General features: G+C 37.5%; 7 protein-coding genes across 7 annotated transcripts; 3 read left to right on the top strand and 4 right to left on the bottom strand.

Moving 5' to 3' along the window:
* Positions 1-1,332: 1,332 nt before the first annotated feature.
* Positions 1,333-2,175, top strand: RHIMIDRAFT_286874 (succinate dehydrogenase and fumarate r; the record flags this gene model as incomplete). The annotated part of the gene is made up of 3 exons (XM_023613419.1): positions 1,333-1,392; positions 1,449-1,704; positions 1,754-2,175. 3 exons carry the CDS (start codon positions 1,333-1,335, stop codon positions 2,173-2,175), a joined length of 738 nt encoding a protein of 245 aa, XP_023461233.1.
* Positions 2,176-2,269: 94 nt separating this feature from the next.
* Positions 2,270-5,093, bottom strand: RHIMIDRAFT_209137 (putative ER to Golgi transport-related protein; the record flags this gene model as incomplete). Its single annotated transcript, XM_023607115.1, has 10 exons — positions 2,270-2,542; positions 2,598-2,798; positions 2,854-2,991; positions 3,041-3,222; positions 3,281-3,718; positions 3,775-3,997; positions 4,046-4,545; positions 4,598-4,724; positions 4,769-4,918; positions 4,983-5,093. The coding sequence occupies 10 exons, from the start codon at positions 5,091-5,093 to the stop codon at positions 2,270-2,272; spliced, it is 2,343 nt and encodes a 780-aa protein (XP_023461232.1).
* A 1,299-nt stretch (positions 5,094-6,392) lies between these two features.
* On the bottom strand, positions 6,393-7,052 carry RHIMIDRAFT_97387 (uncharacterized protein). Its single transcript, XM_023615947.1, has 2 exons — positions 7,025-7,052; positions 6,393-6,970 (listed from the first exon to the last, which is right to left on the bottom strand). Exon 2 carries the CDS (start codon positions 6,836-6,838, stop codon positions 6,533-6,535), a length of 306 nt encoding a protein of 101 aa, XP_023461231.1. The 5' UTR covers positions 6,839-6,970; positions 7,025-7,052; the 3' UTR covers positions 6,393-6,532.
* Positions 7,053-7,862: 810 nt separating this feature from the next.
* Positions 7,863-9,334, top strand: RHIMIDRAFT_249142 (uncharacterized protein; the record flags this gene model as incomplete). Its single annotated transcript, XM_023610588.1, has 5 exons — positions 7,863-7,989; positions 8,039-8,466; positions 8,518-8,607; positions 8,659-8,696; positions 8,752-9,334. 5 exons carry the CDS (start codon positions 7,863-7,865, stop codon positions 9,332-9,334), a joined length of 1,266 nt encoding a protein of 421 aa, XP_023461230.1.
* A 2,625-nt stretch (positions 9,335-11,959) lies between these two features.
* RHIMIDRAFT_97349 (uncharacterized protein) lies at positions 11,960-13,227 on the bottom strand. The gene is made up of 4 exons (XM_023615946.1): positions 13,022-13,227; positions 12,794-12,972; positions 12,062-12,739; positions 11,960-12,005 (listed from the first exon to the last, which is right to left on the bottom strand). Exons 1-3 carry the CDS (start codon positions 13,028-13,030, stop codon positions 12,307-12,309), a joined length of 621 nt encoding a protein of 206 aa, XP_023461229.1. The 5' UTR covers positions 13,031-13,227; the 3' UTR covers positions 11,960-12,005; positions 12,062-12,306.
* A 225-nt stretch (positions 13,228-13,452) lies between these two features.
* Positions 13,453-14,434, bottom strand: RHIMIDRAFT_274285 (uncharacterized protein; the record flags this gene model as incomplete). The annotated part of the gene is made up of 2 exons (XM_023612448.1): positions 14,249-14,434; positions 13,453-14,196 (listed from the first exon to the last, which is right to left on the bottom strand). Coding segments are annotated over exons 1-2 (587 nt in total), but the record flags the coding sequence as incomplete, so codon positions are not given.
* A 330-nt stretch (positions 14,435-14,764) lies between these two features.
* Positions 14,765-16,258, top strand: RHIMIDRAFT_309678 (Phosphotyrosyl phosphatase activator). The gene is made up of 6 exons (XM_023614604.1): positions 14,765-14,924; positions 14,980-15,108; positions 15,149-15,285; positions 15,340-15,411; positions 15,457-15,581; positions 15,646-16,258. Exons 1-6 carry the CDS (start codon positions 14,769-14,771, stop codon positions 16,098-16,100), a joined length of 1,074 nt encoding a protein of 357 aa, XP_023461227.1. The 5' UTR covers positions 14,765-14,768; the 3' UTR covers positions 16,101-16,258.
* Positions 16,259-16,646: the final 388 nt, after the last annotated feature.

Raw genomic sequence — 16,646 nt, 5'->3', positions numbered from 1 at the left:
TCACCATCTTAGTTTATTTCTTTTAAAGAAGAAAGAGATAAAAAGATCAACAAAGAACCAAGATCAATCACGTGAAAATCTCACTGGAGAGCTTTGCACGTAGTGCCTAGAATAAGAAGCGTTCGTGTCATTAGTCTATTTTTTGGTGCATGTAGCGTTGGCGTTTTTGAGTTTGGCATTTTTATTTGCTGAATAAATCTTTTACAAGTATTAAAACAGCTAATCATTGCTACTTCTACTGTTCAGCGTCCCATGGATACTCCTAGGTCTAAGGCGCGAGTATCATAGCACATTTGCTTAGGCGTAGAAACTAGTTCTGTGTGAAACGATTGATGGATAGTACTTGTGGCTCTTCCTTACAGTTTTCTTTGTGTGGTTTGCATAACTTAGAATCTGTAACTTGAAAAGGCGATGCTAGCTTTCAAGCGAACACTACTAGACATAATGACCATTACGATCGCTAATGGACCGATTCTATTGCTTTGCCTTTGTTGTATCTACCTCTTGAGAAATGACTAATAGTCACTATGGTGTATCATTATTCTGTATTACAAGAAGAGAACAGCATGTTTTTTCTCTTCAGCTTCGACTATTTTATGCAAACAAATATAACAACAGCATTCACGCAACAAGCCCAATTTAATTGGCCAATAAAAATATTGCTTAGGATCTACAATTTCAGTATATATGCTCTATTAGATTAGTATCCTTTTCACTCACCACAGCTCTCCTTTCGCCCATCACCCATAAATCCCAAGAACAATTTTTGAACTTGCCCCACTAGGGTTTAAAGAAATAAAGTAAATTGTTTAACCAGTGTTTGTGAAAAGTGGTTAATTTATTTTCCCAAAAAAGCGAGTAGAGTTTTCAAACTATCGGTAAAATGAGAATGGAAGCACTGTATTTTATTTAAAATACCTACAAATAGTAATAAATAGCTACAATGCATTGTGCGCAGTAATGAGCTTGATCGTTGGAAGTTATTTCCCTTTTGAGGAAAAAAAAAAAAGTAACCCGGTCCCTCCGCTCTCACCCCCCTGGTTTGGCCGTTCCTTATTGCCCTTCATCATCCGTTCCTAAAGTTTTTTCCCCGCATTTTATTTTGAATACTTCTTTTTATTTCTTTTTACTAATAAACTCCCCACTCTTTTCCCTACTCTTTTCAGTATTAAAAGGAAAGCCATGTCTATTGCTTTGCAAACCTTGAAGACTTCCATCAACAAGCGCTGGGTTCCTGTCGCTGCTGTAAGATAAAACATAATGATTACCCCTCGACAACATTAACATGCATTTTAGCCTTTAGCTCGTTCTTTCAACACAAGCTCTTCCAACATGATGGCTTCTGCTGATACCAAGCAGCCTAATTACAAGACTTTTGAAATTTACCGTTGGGTAAGAGAGAGAAAATAGATAAATGTAATTGCAACTCATTAACCTTCGTTCACTAGAACCCTGACAAGCCCACTGAAAAGCCCGAGTTGAAGACTTACAAGGTTGATTTGAACTCTTGTGGCCCTATGATTTTGGATGCCCTTATCAAAATCAAAAATGAGCAAGACTCTACCTTGACTTTCCGTCGTTCCTGTCGTGAAGGTATCTGTGGTTCTTGTGCTATGAACATCGAAGGTGGAAACACATTGGCTTGTATTTCCAAGATCGACCGTGATACATCAAAGACCACCAAGATTTACCCTCTTCCTCACAGTAAGTACTGTATGTTGTAGATGACTCTATCTAAACGATGTGTTTATAGTGAACATTGTAAAGGATTTAGTACCCGACTTGACTCACTTTTACAAACAATACAAGAGCATCGAACCTTATCTCAAGCAAAAGACACCTGTCACTGACGGAAAAGAAAATTTGCAATCTATTGAAGACAGAAAGAAGTTGGATGGTTTGTACGAGTGTATTCTTTGCGCCTGTTGCTCCACTTCCTGTCCTTCTTACTGGTGGAACCAGGAAGAATACCTCGGTCCTGCCGTCTTGATGCAAGCTTATCGTTGGATGATTGACTCTCGTGACCAATTTGGTGCTGAGCGTCGTGAAAAGCTTCAAAATAAGATGTCTCTTTACCGTTGCCACACCATCATGAACTGTTCCAAGACTTGTCCCAAGGGATTGCAGCCTGGTACTGCTATCGCTAAGATCAAGTTGATGATGGCTACGGAATAATAAAGTGTAGAAAATATATACGTGTCAATGTTATTTCTTTAAAGAGAGTCTGGCATGCATATACAAAAGAGTGTTTTATGAATAAAATTGTCCTTTATTGACATTTTGATCTAATAAATCCTAGCCATTGGAAATAGCTCATACCTGAGCTTGCTGTCTGTTGATTTGCTCCTGCATTTGTTGGCCCAGTAGGTTGACGGTCTTCTAATAAATGACTCAGAAACTTGCTACGTAGCATTGGATCGTCATCTTCTCTAACAATGTAAATTGAAGGATAGTATGTGATTTGTCGTTTGGTTCTTAGCCAATGAATCATATTGTTTAATCTATCAGATATAGGTGATTTTATGTGTGGTAAAATAGCCACCTACACATGTATTATTAGCAGGAGTTTTTTTTCAATACACATATATTTAATTTACCTGACCAGACTTCACTTCTTGTATAGTAGAAACGCCTAGCAAGTCTTTACATAGCTGAGGAACGGCTTGCTTTCCAATCCATATGAATATGTTTTGTCCATCTTCTAACAAGTAGCAGCCATGGGGTTCTAACTTTTCACTAGATAAATTGGCATTGGGTGGAAAAACAAGTTTGCCTGTGTTTCCGTCTAAGGTTCCTGCCTATGGTTATTTAGTATTAGTTTTCTTTTTCTTTTTTTTTTTTTTTGCTTTTTACCAGCTGAGGCATGTTGTGAATGGAATAAAAGTTGGGGTGAACTAGACGTAACCATGCTTCGATGGGAATGGTGCGTAATAGTATAGCAGACTGAGTACGCATATCAGGAGGAATAATGGCTGCATCATTGAATGCGTCCTAAAATATACATTAGTACTGCTAGAATTGTAACAGTTATGCCACTTACAGATTTAAGCAATCCTAGCACAAGAAGTGGGAACAGGCTTAACTGACGACATAGTGTCAAATGAGATGGTGCGCCTTGCACGCCTAGTACTTCTTTTGTATAGGCCATACAAATATCTATTGTCTGTTTTGACAAATAGTCTCTGGCATCGCGTAGTTTACCGTTGGCTCCTTTATCAATAGCTATATATACTCTCTAGTTAAATAACGTGTCATTTTATCGAGGAGGACTATTCTTTACCTTCATGACATAAAGCGCGAGCAAGAACAACTTGATCCACAGACAAGTACAGTTCGCTTACACTCTTTGCCACAGGAAGGCACAAGTTCAATACACGAATACGGCGTTCTCCATTGTACGTGGTATAAAGCAACGCGGTTTGGAAATAGACATAAGATGACTGAATGTCTTCTTCCATACCTAATTCGACGCAGTAAGATTGATCACGAGGCACGTTGGGTAGCGCCATGATATCAGGTACACGGGTGGTAAAGTTACCATGGAATGATTTACAAATGATACCCTCTGAGCAACGTGTACGCATGACAGCTTCTAATCCAATCTTTTCAGATAAAAGAGAAATCACTTCTTCCTTTAATCGAACACTTTCTGCCTGATTACCAGCCTGGAAACCAGGATAAAAATGCGTCTGTCCACCGGTGAATCGGGGTATGACATCTATAAAATAGAGGATAAATACTTTTTGCTTTGGTTAGGTGTATATATAATATTACTTAGAGTAGCTACATCCGCAAACTGGTTGCCAAAGACAAACATATCCGCACATACTTGAGATTTGGTGCATTCTCCTGCAAAGATCTTGTAGAATGTACTGGATGCGGTTGTCAAGGGGCTGTCCAAGGCTGACTTGGTGCTGTCGGCCTTGGGCTTGATCACGCCTTCTCCAATATTAGGCAAACTTGCTTGAAAGCAAATGATTTTGCCTCCTGTAGGTGACTACATGAAAGCATTAGGTTTTTCTCTCTTTCTCTTTTTTGCATTTACCAGTAATTTACGCGCCGCTTGCAACGCTGGTCCTAAGCAATTGGAGGGAGAGTGAGACTGGTTATGCATTGTTTTCATCTTGTCCAGTAACTGATTTATAACGCCTCTAGCTTCTACAAGGTTGACAATCAAATCAGATGCCATACGAGGCAAATAAACATCTTGTAGATCACCAACGACGAGTACTTCTGGTTCTGATCCGAGCAACTTATAAAACCCAATAGCATTATCTACCGTAATGAAGGCAACCAGAGCACGCCCGTCTTCATTCGGAATTTTGTCAAGGGATTCCTTAATAGCATCAGCAACTACACTGACCATGCCTGTTTGTACAGCCTGAAAGCATACATCAATCACAAAGACATAGGCTGGTGGTTGTGGTGGTCGGATGATGTAATCTGCTGGTGCAATAAAGTCCACACATCCATAATTCAACTCGGGTCGACTATAGCGATCTACATGTTGTTGTTGTATGACATCCCAATCAAATTCCTGTGGTACTAAAGACATATTCATTAGATCGATCTTTACAACCCCTCTCTTGTTTTTTACCATCGTTATCCAAACCACACATATTACAGGTCCATTGTAAGGCGCCGGCAGTAAAGCGAACAAAGGGGTTAATGTAAGTTTTACACCGAGAACAACGGGCTACGGTTGTATCAGGAACAATAGGAACCTACACATGCTTAGTTCACTCGACTCTTGATACAGCAACTTTACCTTTTCGGATGAGCTCAAATAGGGTTCCAACACGAGAGCTAAAGGAAGCTTTGATTTTTTGTGTAATGCTCTTGTAGAAGGGAAAGCAGTGACAGTTGAGCGAATGAAGCGAGAATCAGCTTGGGATACTCCTGAATTGGTTACTGAAATCTAGAGATGAAACAAAGAGTCATTTATATATATAACACGTGTTTAGTGTTCTTAATGAGTTTACATTGGAAGGTAGATTAGCAACAGGAGGTGGACGATGCAAATCTTCAATCAACGGAGGCTGTCCAATCAATGCCACATCTTCTCTTGCAACAGACTGATTGTTGTTGTACATGGACATGTTTGCCATGCCTGTCATTACCTGATTATAACCCGCGTCGTAGCCTGTTGTACTTTGAGGTACTGGTGAGTTATATATCGGATATGGCTGCTGTTGTTGAACTGATGGTTGCGCCAATGGTTGAACTGATGGCTGAACCAATGGTTGAGGTGCTTGAGGGATGGTTTGTGGATAGGCCACCCGAGGGTAATGTCTCTTTGCTTTTCGATTCGCATTGTCTGTAGTCTGTTGTGGCGATGGAGGCATAGACTGTTGCTGCTGTGGACTAGGTGTAAAGTACGAATTGGGGTTCATTCCAGTCACAAAGTGGAAAGAAGAAGGAGAGGGCACACAAGAAAAAAAATTGGAATTCAGTATCTATTGCTGTTGTGTAACTTTATCTGATGTGCATGAAGAGAGAATGATATTTATTTCCCTGACAGCAATATTACTTTATACGCTCCACTATATAAGCCAATCTGGTACAAAGATCCAAGTAGGAATAAGTATGCATAATATTGTCAATGAGCAAAAAAGAATTCAAATTATACACCAAATGTAATTTATACGCTTTTTGATGTGAGCGAAAATCGCTTCATCTTAGACTAAAATTGAAAAAATGAAAAGATCTGGTCTCAGCTTTTGCCTCTCATATTTTCTTAGAAACAATTCTGGTCAATCAAGGCTACATCACTACTACTATTATATTAACTAGTCACTCGGAATACTACGGTACTTGATTATTAACCTATAATATTACATTACTGATTTAAAGAGTAATATACATTACACGAGCTCTTGGAACTTCATTTATATAAACGCATAACATAATTTTATTTAATAGAAACATAACTTTGAATTTCATTTAATCTTGAAGCTACATAACCTGATAAATCAAATCCAATTGATTCAAACGAGAAAGGAAAAGCACAACTCTATTCATGTTGCTTACCAAAAACAATATCTTCCCCGGAAGAAGACACATATTGGTCATTGGTCTTTTCGACAAGCTCTGTGATATTGCTCTGAATTTTTTTTGTTATCCTCAATTTTTTTTTTTTTTTTCATCTTCTTCCCAATCCACTCTTACGGAGGAAGATGCGCGGAATCTGTGCTGGAGATGCTGCTACCTTCTGATGCAGAGGAATCCTCTCTGTAACAGGTACTTAGCATAGTTGGCTTGACCAAAATACCATATTATTCTTCTGTGCAGTCTGCGGCATTAGTTGGATGGCTTCAAAGTCCCAAGTGACGATCCCCTGTAGAAAAGTAGTCCGTTATTAATATATAATGAACATATTAAATGACATTTTATACTTACAGCTAATGAAATGACAGCGACTAAATATTCAGCGATGCCAGCACCATTATTATCAGAAAGAGGGATAGATACTTCTTTTAAGCAAGTATGAATAATTATCCCATTTATAATCTTCCTCCCCTTATGCGCAGATTTAGCTTGTTGAAGTGATATGACAAAGTGCACAAATGCTGGATGCATTCTTGGTAAGGCAGGAAATTAGACCAGTGACGGAGTGTGCTTTCTCTTGTCCTTGTTCGACACTTTGCTTGTAGGTTTGTCTTTCACAGAAGAACACGTGTTCAATTCCAGCCAAGTTCGTGAAAACGAAACCCAATCGAATATCTTTCTCATCCATATCTATCAGATCATTCGCTTTCAAAGCTTTGATCGTTTGTGAATGACATTCTGACCTGTAAAGCTTGAGTTTAATAAGAATGTCATTGAATAAACAGGTCATACGTTCTTACCTTTTCGTTTTGTATCCATTTTTTGAGTTAAAAAGCAGGTCGAATGTATCGCCATAAACGTTAATTCGGTGCCACTCCTCGTTGTGGTCTCCTTCAAGTAATCTTCATAATACAATAAGCATCTAAACAATCAAATCGGTTAGCTGAGCAATAAATATTATCAATTTGGTACATGCAATTTCATTACAGCCATCTTAATGAACGGCAGTTTCACTTGGGAACTGAAAAGATCAATTTACTGACATTGTTGCCAGCAAATCGTACTCAGGTATGACCCAGTCTAGGAACGTAACTATAGCCTTAAATCAGTCAGGGCCGTATCAGTAATTGTCTGACATCTGGAAGGCATTGACCCTGCTTATCACGAGAGCTATTTGGGTAAGTTAGATACACTATGCGTAGAAGAGACGCTTTTTTTCTGTACAACACTTACCAAGAGTTAGTTATTGTCTCTACTTTTCCTTCAAGCTTCTTTCTTTAGGTTACATCCTTTCTCATCTTTTGGGAGGGTGAGGTAAGATATTTGCGCGTATGTAATTGTAAAACAGTAAAAAGTCGATTGACTACAATAAATGAGGAAATGATGCAAATATATACGGGATGACGAACATAAATATCTGACATCGTCCATTAGCTGAGAATGAATAAACAAGGACAAAAGTGTAGGTGATCAATGTAAACACAACAGCACCCACTTCCAGTTGGTGTCAACTTTTAAGGAGAAAAGGCACACAAGAAAAAATTGAAATTCAGCGCCTATTGTTGTCGTGTTGTACCTGGCGTGCATAAAGAGACAGAGAGAAAGAAAGAGAGAACAAGGGTTAAAGAAAATCATATTTATCTCCGTAACTTTATCAGTTCTACGTTCGGGTCACTTTTTTATGATGCCAATACAATGTATGGCTGCTGTTGAGCGAGCGTGTGAGAGTGTGCAAGCGCAAATAAAAGGGTCAGTCACGTTTCCCCTTTTTTATTTCTTTTTTTTTTTTGGTTTACTTTCTTTTGAATGGGAATATGGGAAAAAGTCATATGAGAAGGCTTCAGCAATCTGCTGAAACAAGCGCAACCTTATTGAATCTATTCCTTTGGGATATAGACGATTGTAAAGAAAAAGCAGAAGAATACCACAACAAATCATATGGTACGCTCACTGTGTATTAACACGTCCTTTGTCTCATCTTATTCTTTAGAACAAAGAATGAAAAGTTTTAAAGGAGAATCCTTACTGAACCCTCGCAATGTCTTGAAGAAACTTAAACTTAAGGACGACGAAAAGCGAATGGAAGCTGAAAAAGCCATAGAAATCATCAATTTGGAGTCATTTATTTATTCATTTCTCACTGGCATAAAAACACAAGAATGTCTAGACAGTTTCTTTAAATGTATGATTATGCCTCAAATGAAGATTATTGAACGCGACGTAAGACTTTATTTCCAACTGAGATCAGCAGCGTATCTTAGAGATTATTGCACACTTATCAATGATGAAGAAGACTTTGATCGCAAAGAACTACTTCATAAACATTTCGCGCTAAATCTATCTCATTATGGAGGACATCTTGCGGATAAAGACAATGGGTGGATCGTATTAAAGCATGCTCATATGACTCGTCTGAAAGTAAGTTGATCCATTAGCAGCTGTTCATCTAACCTTATCATACATAAATAGATGAAAAGGGAGGCTGATGCACTGGTTCAATCGGAATCCAACCAAGTTTACATGCCTCACGAGCTCGTAGCGTACTTACGTGAGAGAATTGTAAGTTCTTTTTGTTGGTTTATTGTTTTATACTAAATGAATTACGTATAGGATCGATTGTTTCACCCTGAACGCTTTGAAGGACTAGGGTAAGTGCGTGATATCTATTTCCTTATGATAAACTTATACTTTTTGTCTGTGTAGTGGCATAATGTCAGATGAACAACAGATAGAAGCATATATTGCATCAGATCAAGAATCACAAGAAGTTACAGTTAATATTGAAAGAAATTCTTCTGCAGAACTAGAGTCCTCTCCAGAATCAGAGTCTTCTCCAGAGCCAGAGTCTTCTCCAGAACCAGAGTCTTCTCCAGAACCAGAGTCTTCTCCAGAACCAGAGTCTTCTCCAGAACCAGAGGGAAGAAGGAACTTGGGTGTATTAAACGGTATTTCAAGAACAGAAATTAAAAATAAGAATGGCGACGTGGTAGCTATAAGACGAGAATATGAAAATGAGAATGGTGAACGGATATCGGTCACTGAAAGAAACGTACGCTTCGGTCATACCAAACGCATACGATGGGAAGATGACGAAGTGAAAGCATTAGAGAGAGCAATAGCAGAAGTGGGGCCAAGGTGGATCAAGATTAAGGAACAACGATACCCAGAATTAGAAAACAAGACAAACGTTCAACTACGCGATAAAGCAAGGGGTGAACTCAGAAGACGCAAGAGACTAAAGATCGATTTAGGAGTGTATGCTTCTTTGCAAGGCTACGATGAATAATAATAAAAAAGTGTTTATTGACCAGAATATTTATGATTTTCTTTCCAGCTGGCGCAAAAGTCTTTAAACAGCAACTTTCCTGATGCACCCAAGCAAGCCATAATGAACGCACGATCGTTGTCTGTACAAAGATCCAGAATGTCATACAGTGCATTTGTCAGAATCAATTTTGTGCTTGGTTGAATCACACACACAGTCGGATTGGACTGGATCGTAAAATATTCAAGTAAAATGTAAGGCGTGTGTTTTGAAATGGTCTTCATAATCGATTGACTACTCTTGCTCGTCCTGATATTTTGCTTTTGCGGTATAGTCGTCAACACACGAGCATAGCGCTGTGCTGCCGTATCATCGAAAGGAGCATAATCCGCAAAGAGGGCAAACGTACGGTTTGTCCTTTTATCATTGTTCTTTTTGTTCATCACAAGTTGAATATGTCGAGACGCGAAACAGTGCAATAAGGATTGTGTAAGTGCGATGAATGGTGGCATAATATCTATCATTTGTTCTTTATAATGACGCATGACGTTTGATAGGATGCTACAGAGGTCTTGGAATAAACCATATACTATATCCTTATTTATCTGTCCCTTGAATCTTTCTGGTGCTGAGGGTTCTGCTAATTGGGTTATACACGACAGTACAAGAGATAGTTCAAAACTAGAGAATCGATAAGACTAAAACACGGATTAGCTTTTTTTTTGGCACGTTCTATTCAATACATTACTTGATCAGCAGTCAATTGAACGAACAACTTTAGCATCAATTGTAATAACTTCATTGAGCTTGTCTTTTCAGCTAAAAGAAGAATCTTAATGATGAAGAGCGGCACTTGTTTCTTTACACTGGTTTTAAGATCTATTAATAAAAAGGTGAGTGAATATACATTATGATTGCTGATGTAAACTACTTACTTTCCGAAGAAGTGAGTAAGGAAAACAGCTCCATGAATACCAGATGATGTCCTATTCTTTCAGGGTCCTCTCGACTAGCAGCTTCCACTTCCGCCTGCTCCAAAAACCCATTGAGGACAATATCCAGTTGTTCTTTTGGTAGTCTCTTGGTCCATGATTTAAAAGTGTCTGAGAGGACATGGATGCACGTTATATTCTCTATATACAAGAGTTGTAGCGCGCATAAAATATAAAATATAAAGGCTTACCTGTTTTATAAATCAAAGAAAAGATAAACCAAAACGTCGCCAAAGTATGCTTTGTCATTTTAGCATGTTGATAATGCGATGGCATAGAACAGAAAGCAGCAATAAAGTCAGTAGCCATATCAAGAATAGACAAATCTTTATCAACTGTTACTTGCAGTAACTGAATGAAAGGAGAAACGATGCTTGTTAGATCCTCAGAGAGATGCTTGGCGGAATTGACTGTGCACAAAATGTTTAGAAGGTCTTGATGTATGCGTATGTATAAAAACTCATACCTCTGTTAGCATCTGTACCAAGAGTTTCACTATAGTCATTTAATAAGCGTACTAAATAAAAGGTACGCTTTATGCTTTCAAATTGCTTATCCATTGGGGCAGCGTTATGCAATATATCGATAATAACGGATCGAGCCTTAGAAAGGGCCTTGTGAGCTTTGTCACTAATGACTGTAATTGCGTCTTTTGTATTATTCATAAAGACGAGTTCTTCTGTAGTTTTTCTTTTTAGAAATGTGAGCGCATGTGCTTTTTTTAAACACCTTTCTCTTTCTTACCTAGTACTCATAAATGATGTCATTGAATTTAATAAGCTGACAGTCTCGATAGGTGTTCCATGGAGAATGTAGTCATCAACGCTTGATTTGCATTTGTCGCTAATAGTTTTGATATATTCAATGACTTGTGTATCTACGGATTTAGCAGTAGCAAAAGCCATCATCCTTCGTAAAACGCTTTCTTCAAGTTGATGTGATGCTCTTTTTAGTGCAGAACAAGTGGAATTGAGACTAGCTGTAACTAACCAAGACAAAATATCAGCACTAGATCCCTAATAATATAAAGTATGAGACAGTTCTTTTGAGCCATATATAAACAAACGTACAAGGATACTGTTGACACTAAAGTAGTTTATAAATTGTAAAACCATTCTTTTGCACGCTAGTGAAATCTTTGAACGAAGGAAAGTCAGGCTGGATACGGACCAGATATCTACTAGAGTAGCAATGTAAACAACCAACGCACGTTCATTCTTGCCAAAGCATTCGTTAGGAAACAACGCAAGCAGATTGAATATAGTAGCAAGCTGTTGATCCATATCGTCAATCTCCATAGGCTCGATTGTTGAAGAGACATTGAGATCGGTCAACAAGTCATTGATTACACTTTTATCCCACATAAATGGTGCAGTTGTGTCAATGTTTGAAAGTAGTTTTGCAGCAGCTGTTGAGACTGTATTGGGTTGATCTGTAGTGTTAAATAAACTGATAATAGCCTTCAAGTAGGTCTGCACATTCCAACCTATAGTTTCAGAGAGGAAGAATATGAGATATGCAAAAATATTAAGCAAGTGTGTTCCTTACTGCTAAAGCAACTTGCTTCATAGAAACTGGCGCAGCGTAACATCTTTTTACTCAGCATGGATGCAGTAATAGCATGAGTCGAGTGTTCGTGTTTCATTGTTTGATAAATGATGTGCATAAATGTCTTGGCTTGATCTTTATCCAGACATCGACTAAAATAAAGGCATGAGTCAAGATAAAAGCTAATCTTTTTTTCTTTTTTTCTTACGATAAGGGCTCAAACCAGTCATCAGTGAGTAACTTCCAGCAAGCCAATTTTGCTTGCACTTTACTATGAATATTCAAAATAGACCCGTCCCATGTAGCATGTATATACCATGCATCGCTTTCATCAAATATAAAATCGAGCACTAGATCAAGTCGCTGAGAACTAGACTTAAATAACAACGTATGGTAATAAACGTGTTGGAGCAGAGCATTGCACTAATCAGAAAGCTGTGAGACTTTTTCATTCTAAACAACAAAGCAACTTACACAGAGCGCTGTTCTCATGCAGGCTTCGTTGTTGCTGCCTTCTTTGGATTGTTCAAAAGTAGACGTGATAGATGATTCAATCGAAGCAAGGTCGGCTGACTCTAGCTTTTGTGTATAGTTTTCGCAAAACACACGCGTCAAGACCGAATGAACCTGTATGGCTGGTATGAATGTATTCATGCGAGTCAAACTAGGCTTGATAAATGTTTTAAAAAGTTCAAGAGATGGTTCTTGAAATCTTTGGCGCTGTTGAGTACTTGGCTTGAGAGAGGATATAAATCTACAGAAGTAAATCGATATGAAGTTGACATTTGGAGACTGAGCTTGCTGGTTGAGCTTTTGAGAAAAGTGATTGAATATGCTTAAAATCTGTTCTATTGGCATGTAATTGTTGCATGTTGACTGAGAGAATCTATCCTAAAAAAGTTAGCTTATACAGGGCGGAAGAAATATGAATGTTACTGACAGATCCAGAAAGTCACTTTTAAATAAAGGCTTCTTTAACATGTTTAAATCTGATAGTTGCAATCGACAGATATGTTCAAGCAGCTCGTCCAAAAATACGTCCATTTGTCTTGAGGCAGTGTAAACGTTTAGGACTGATGTTGCAAATCGTGCACAAGAGCTCTCCGCTTGATCGTCCGGCTATATATAACATTAGTTTGAGTTGCATAAGTCATTATTTATCACTTACATTCAACATTATTGGCCAAATGACATCAAGCTGGTTTTCGAGTAATGATATGTCTATCTGCAGTAAATGATCAAGGATATCAAATATAGAGCTTTGGTCATCTCCTATTATGGTTGTTAATCCCCTTTATAGGGCTCTGTTTATGTGTGAGCTTACCTGTTGAACTATGAATATAGCTGATCATCTTGCCAGATAATTCAAGCAAAAGGTTATCCTGTTCGATCTGAGCCGTATAGAGTCTTTCATGTACCACTTTTTCTAATAGTTGTGATAATGATTTCAAGTAAACAGAGGGCTCACCTTGCTCCATACTGTTATATATTTTCAACATGTACATAAACATTCCAATCTCTACTTTTCTGTCGTTACTTTGCATCATTTCAGAACGTACATTACGTTTTTGTCTAAATGAAATAACAAAAGCAGACAATAAAGTAGGCATGATATCGACAGCTTTTGTAGATGTTAATATATATGTGTTCTGGAAAAAAAATAAAGCATTTACCGTCAAGCATTTGATTCCTGTCTTGTTTGATCATACTTTCCAACAAGTCAAACAGCCTGATCACATAGGTTGTTTGCTTTGCTGTAGTGTCAACTGAGCTGAGAACAGAGGTATATTCCAAGATGATATCTGAGTGAAATAGGCCCTTACAGATAATGTCTGTAATCTGTTCTTTGATCTTTAAATCATCCATGCGTCGTCGTACATGCAATAACTTGGAAAGCAGCTTGTCTACGAGCGTTGAAAAAACCTATTGTCTATTTTAGTTTGAAGGCATTTTTTTTGTTGTTTCAATACCTTTTTCTGGTTGGCAATAGCGACAATCTGCGAGTTTAATTTTTGTAAAGCAGGCAAGGCAATGGCAAGTAACGCTTCATTGGTTTGTGTTTCGAGGTTGATCAAGACCTGTTCTACTAGAGCTGAGACATGTTCAAATGTAGGTCTATAAGACGAGGTAAATGACACAGAAAAGAACAACTGAAGGTATCGGCTGATTAGCAATAAATAGTCTTTTGTGATATTGTCGGTATGTTGTAAGACGGCGATGACAGATGCAAGAGGATTGATATGAACAGGAGGTAGATTGCGATCTTGTGATTGTTGATAGTGTTCTAATAGATCTACAAACAAGATCCAATAATCGATTTGAAATAGACAACAATCGTCTAGCCTAACATATAAAGATATCAGTTAAAGAAAGACAAAAGAAATATAAATGTTACTTTTTCATGTTTGGTTTAGCAAAGGAACTACAAAGCCAAGTAAACAAAAAATCATCTTTATTTGGAAAGAATAATGAATTATTGTTCCATGCTTCGCGTGCCTTCTTAATCTTTTCAACAGACGATAATCCTCCACCTTTTAATGCTTTAGCGATGGCTTCTGAACCAGATCTACTCATATTGTAGAAACAAGGAAACAAAATTTCTTTATTTTTTTTTTTTAAAACCTGTCAACTGTCAAATAGTCACATAGACACGATATTGGCCAATGAGAACAACTGAGAATGTGATTTATTAGGTCAACCTAATCAATAAGGGAACATATGTGATAAAACACACCATCCTTCCATAAATGAGTAAGGTTCAAGAGGACATATCTTTTATATAAACTAATGACTTTTAATAAAGTCAGCGTATTGGTTTAATACTAGAAAAACCTGCAAAAAGAGAGAAAAAAAATCGGAGTACTTTAAAAGCTCAAGTACTGCCCTTTTATTCTTTTTTTTTTTTTCTTACAAAAATGTCTTTTTCAATACCAACAAAACGAATTGCCACAAAGGCTCATCTCGATGAATTTTTGCATTCAAGTGCATATGAAGACTATATTGGTTATATTGAAAGATTGAATGACGCAGTCAAGAATTTGAAAATAGATTCTACTATTGAAATGTCCAATGTGGGTTATATCATGGCACCAAAAAAAAAAAAGACATGAAGCTGATAGTATATAGAATGTGACATCCATTGTAAACATCCTTGACACCATCTCGGGCTGGATTGACGAAATACCTCCTGTCGAAAATTCGAAATCACGTTTTGGCAATCCTGCCTTTCGCACATTTTACGATCGACTTGAAAAGGTAAAAACAAAATGGTACAAATAATTGACTAATGTCTTAGTCTGTAGGAACACTATTCGACGAGTTGATCCCAAAGGAAGCTATACCCGAAGTGGCTGTTTACTTTTGTGAAAGTTTCGGCAACAGGACTAGGATTGATTACGGAACAGGACATGAAGCAAACTTTATGGCATGGCTGTAAGATGGAGAAAAAAGAAAAAGAGCAGGGGCACTAATCAGATTGTGTTTAAGGCTGTGTATTGAGAAATTAAAGGTTATTGACTCAAAAGACGATGCTGCGGTTGTATTACGAGTGTTTGTTAAGTAAGTTAAATTAAAAGCAATGGAGATGATATTAATACTATATAGGTATATTCAAGTCATGAGACGCCTTCAGTTTCAATATTGGCTTGAGCCGGCTGGCTCTCATGGTGTTTGGGGTCTCGATGATTACCATTTTCTTCCATTTCTATTTGGCTCTGCCCAACTTTTAGGTTAGTGTATATTTATATACAGCTTTTTTTTTTATAAGCGGCATTAATAACATGATGGAGGTAGATCACAAGTATATAAAGCCTAAATCAATTCACGATCAAGATGTTGTCGAGCAATTTTACAAATCGTACATGTACCTTGGATGCATTCATTTTATCAATAATATAAAAACGAGTGCAACATTACGATGGCATTCTCCCATGTTAGATGATATATCAGCATGTAAAACGTGGGCAAAGGTAAACCAAGGAATGATGAAGATGTACAAGGCAGAGGTGTTAGGAAAGCTACCTATTATGCAGCACTTTATGTTTGGCAGCCTTATACATTTCACAGGCGGAGAGGCTTTTACTGATAACCATGAAGAGTCATGTGGACATGTCCATACTACTGTCCAAAGCGATGATAATACTGATCGAGAATATCCAGAATGCTGTGGAATACCTGTACCTAGTGCAATTGCTGCTGCTGCGGCTTCAAAGAGAACAAGCAATTTTCGTCCCCTTCCATTTGACTAGAAGTTACGATGCAGTTGTATAATATGTATTTCAAAATAAAGATTTGAATTGTTGATAAATGCCTTTATTATTCGACCAGCGGCGCAAAAAAGTAAAGACATATTATCTTTCAAATGTCTGTTTAAAGATTGAAATATTGCTAATCAATACGGCTAAAGGGTGCACTTTTAGATCTTTTAACAGCACTTTTTATATGGAAAACATAAGATTTATAATAAACTATTGCGTTTCTTACGTGCTTTGTTCCTTAATAATGTCTATAGTTTATACAAATTAACAACTGGTTAAAAAGTGTGTAGAATCCAAGCGTGTTTGTGATATATCTGGAATAACAAAGAAGTAAATAATGGAAAATGTAGAGTGATGAGTCTATAATCTCTTTTATTGCGTACTAAGGCAAGAAGAGAGTTCATTATTTATTTATTTATTTTGTTGAATATATATGCACTTAATAAAGGAAACGCACATCCTGTTGAGAGATGTGGCCTAGAGAACAAAAAAGATAAACACTACATGCACCAGAAAATAAAATTATAACATCACACT

This window comes from Rhizopus microsporus, assembly GCF_002708625.1.
Source record: "Rhizopus microsporus ATCC 52813 unplaced genomic scaffold scaffold_33, whole genome shotgun sequence".
Lineage (NCBI taxonomy): Eukaryota > Fungi > Mucoromycota > Mucoromycetes > Mucorales > Rhizopodaceae > Rhizopus > Rhizopus microsporus.
This window is presented reverse-complemented; position numbering and strand designations above follow the sequence as displayed.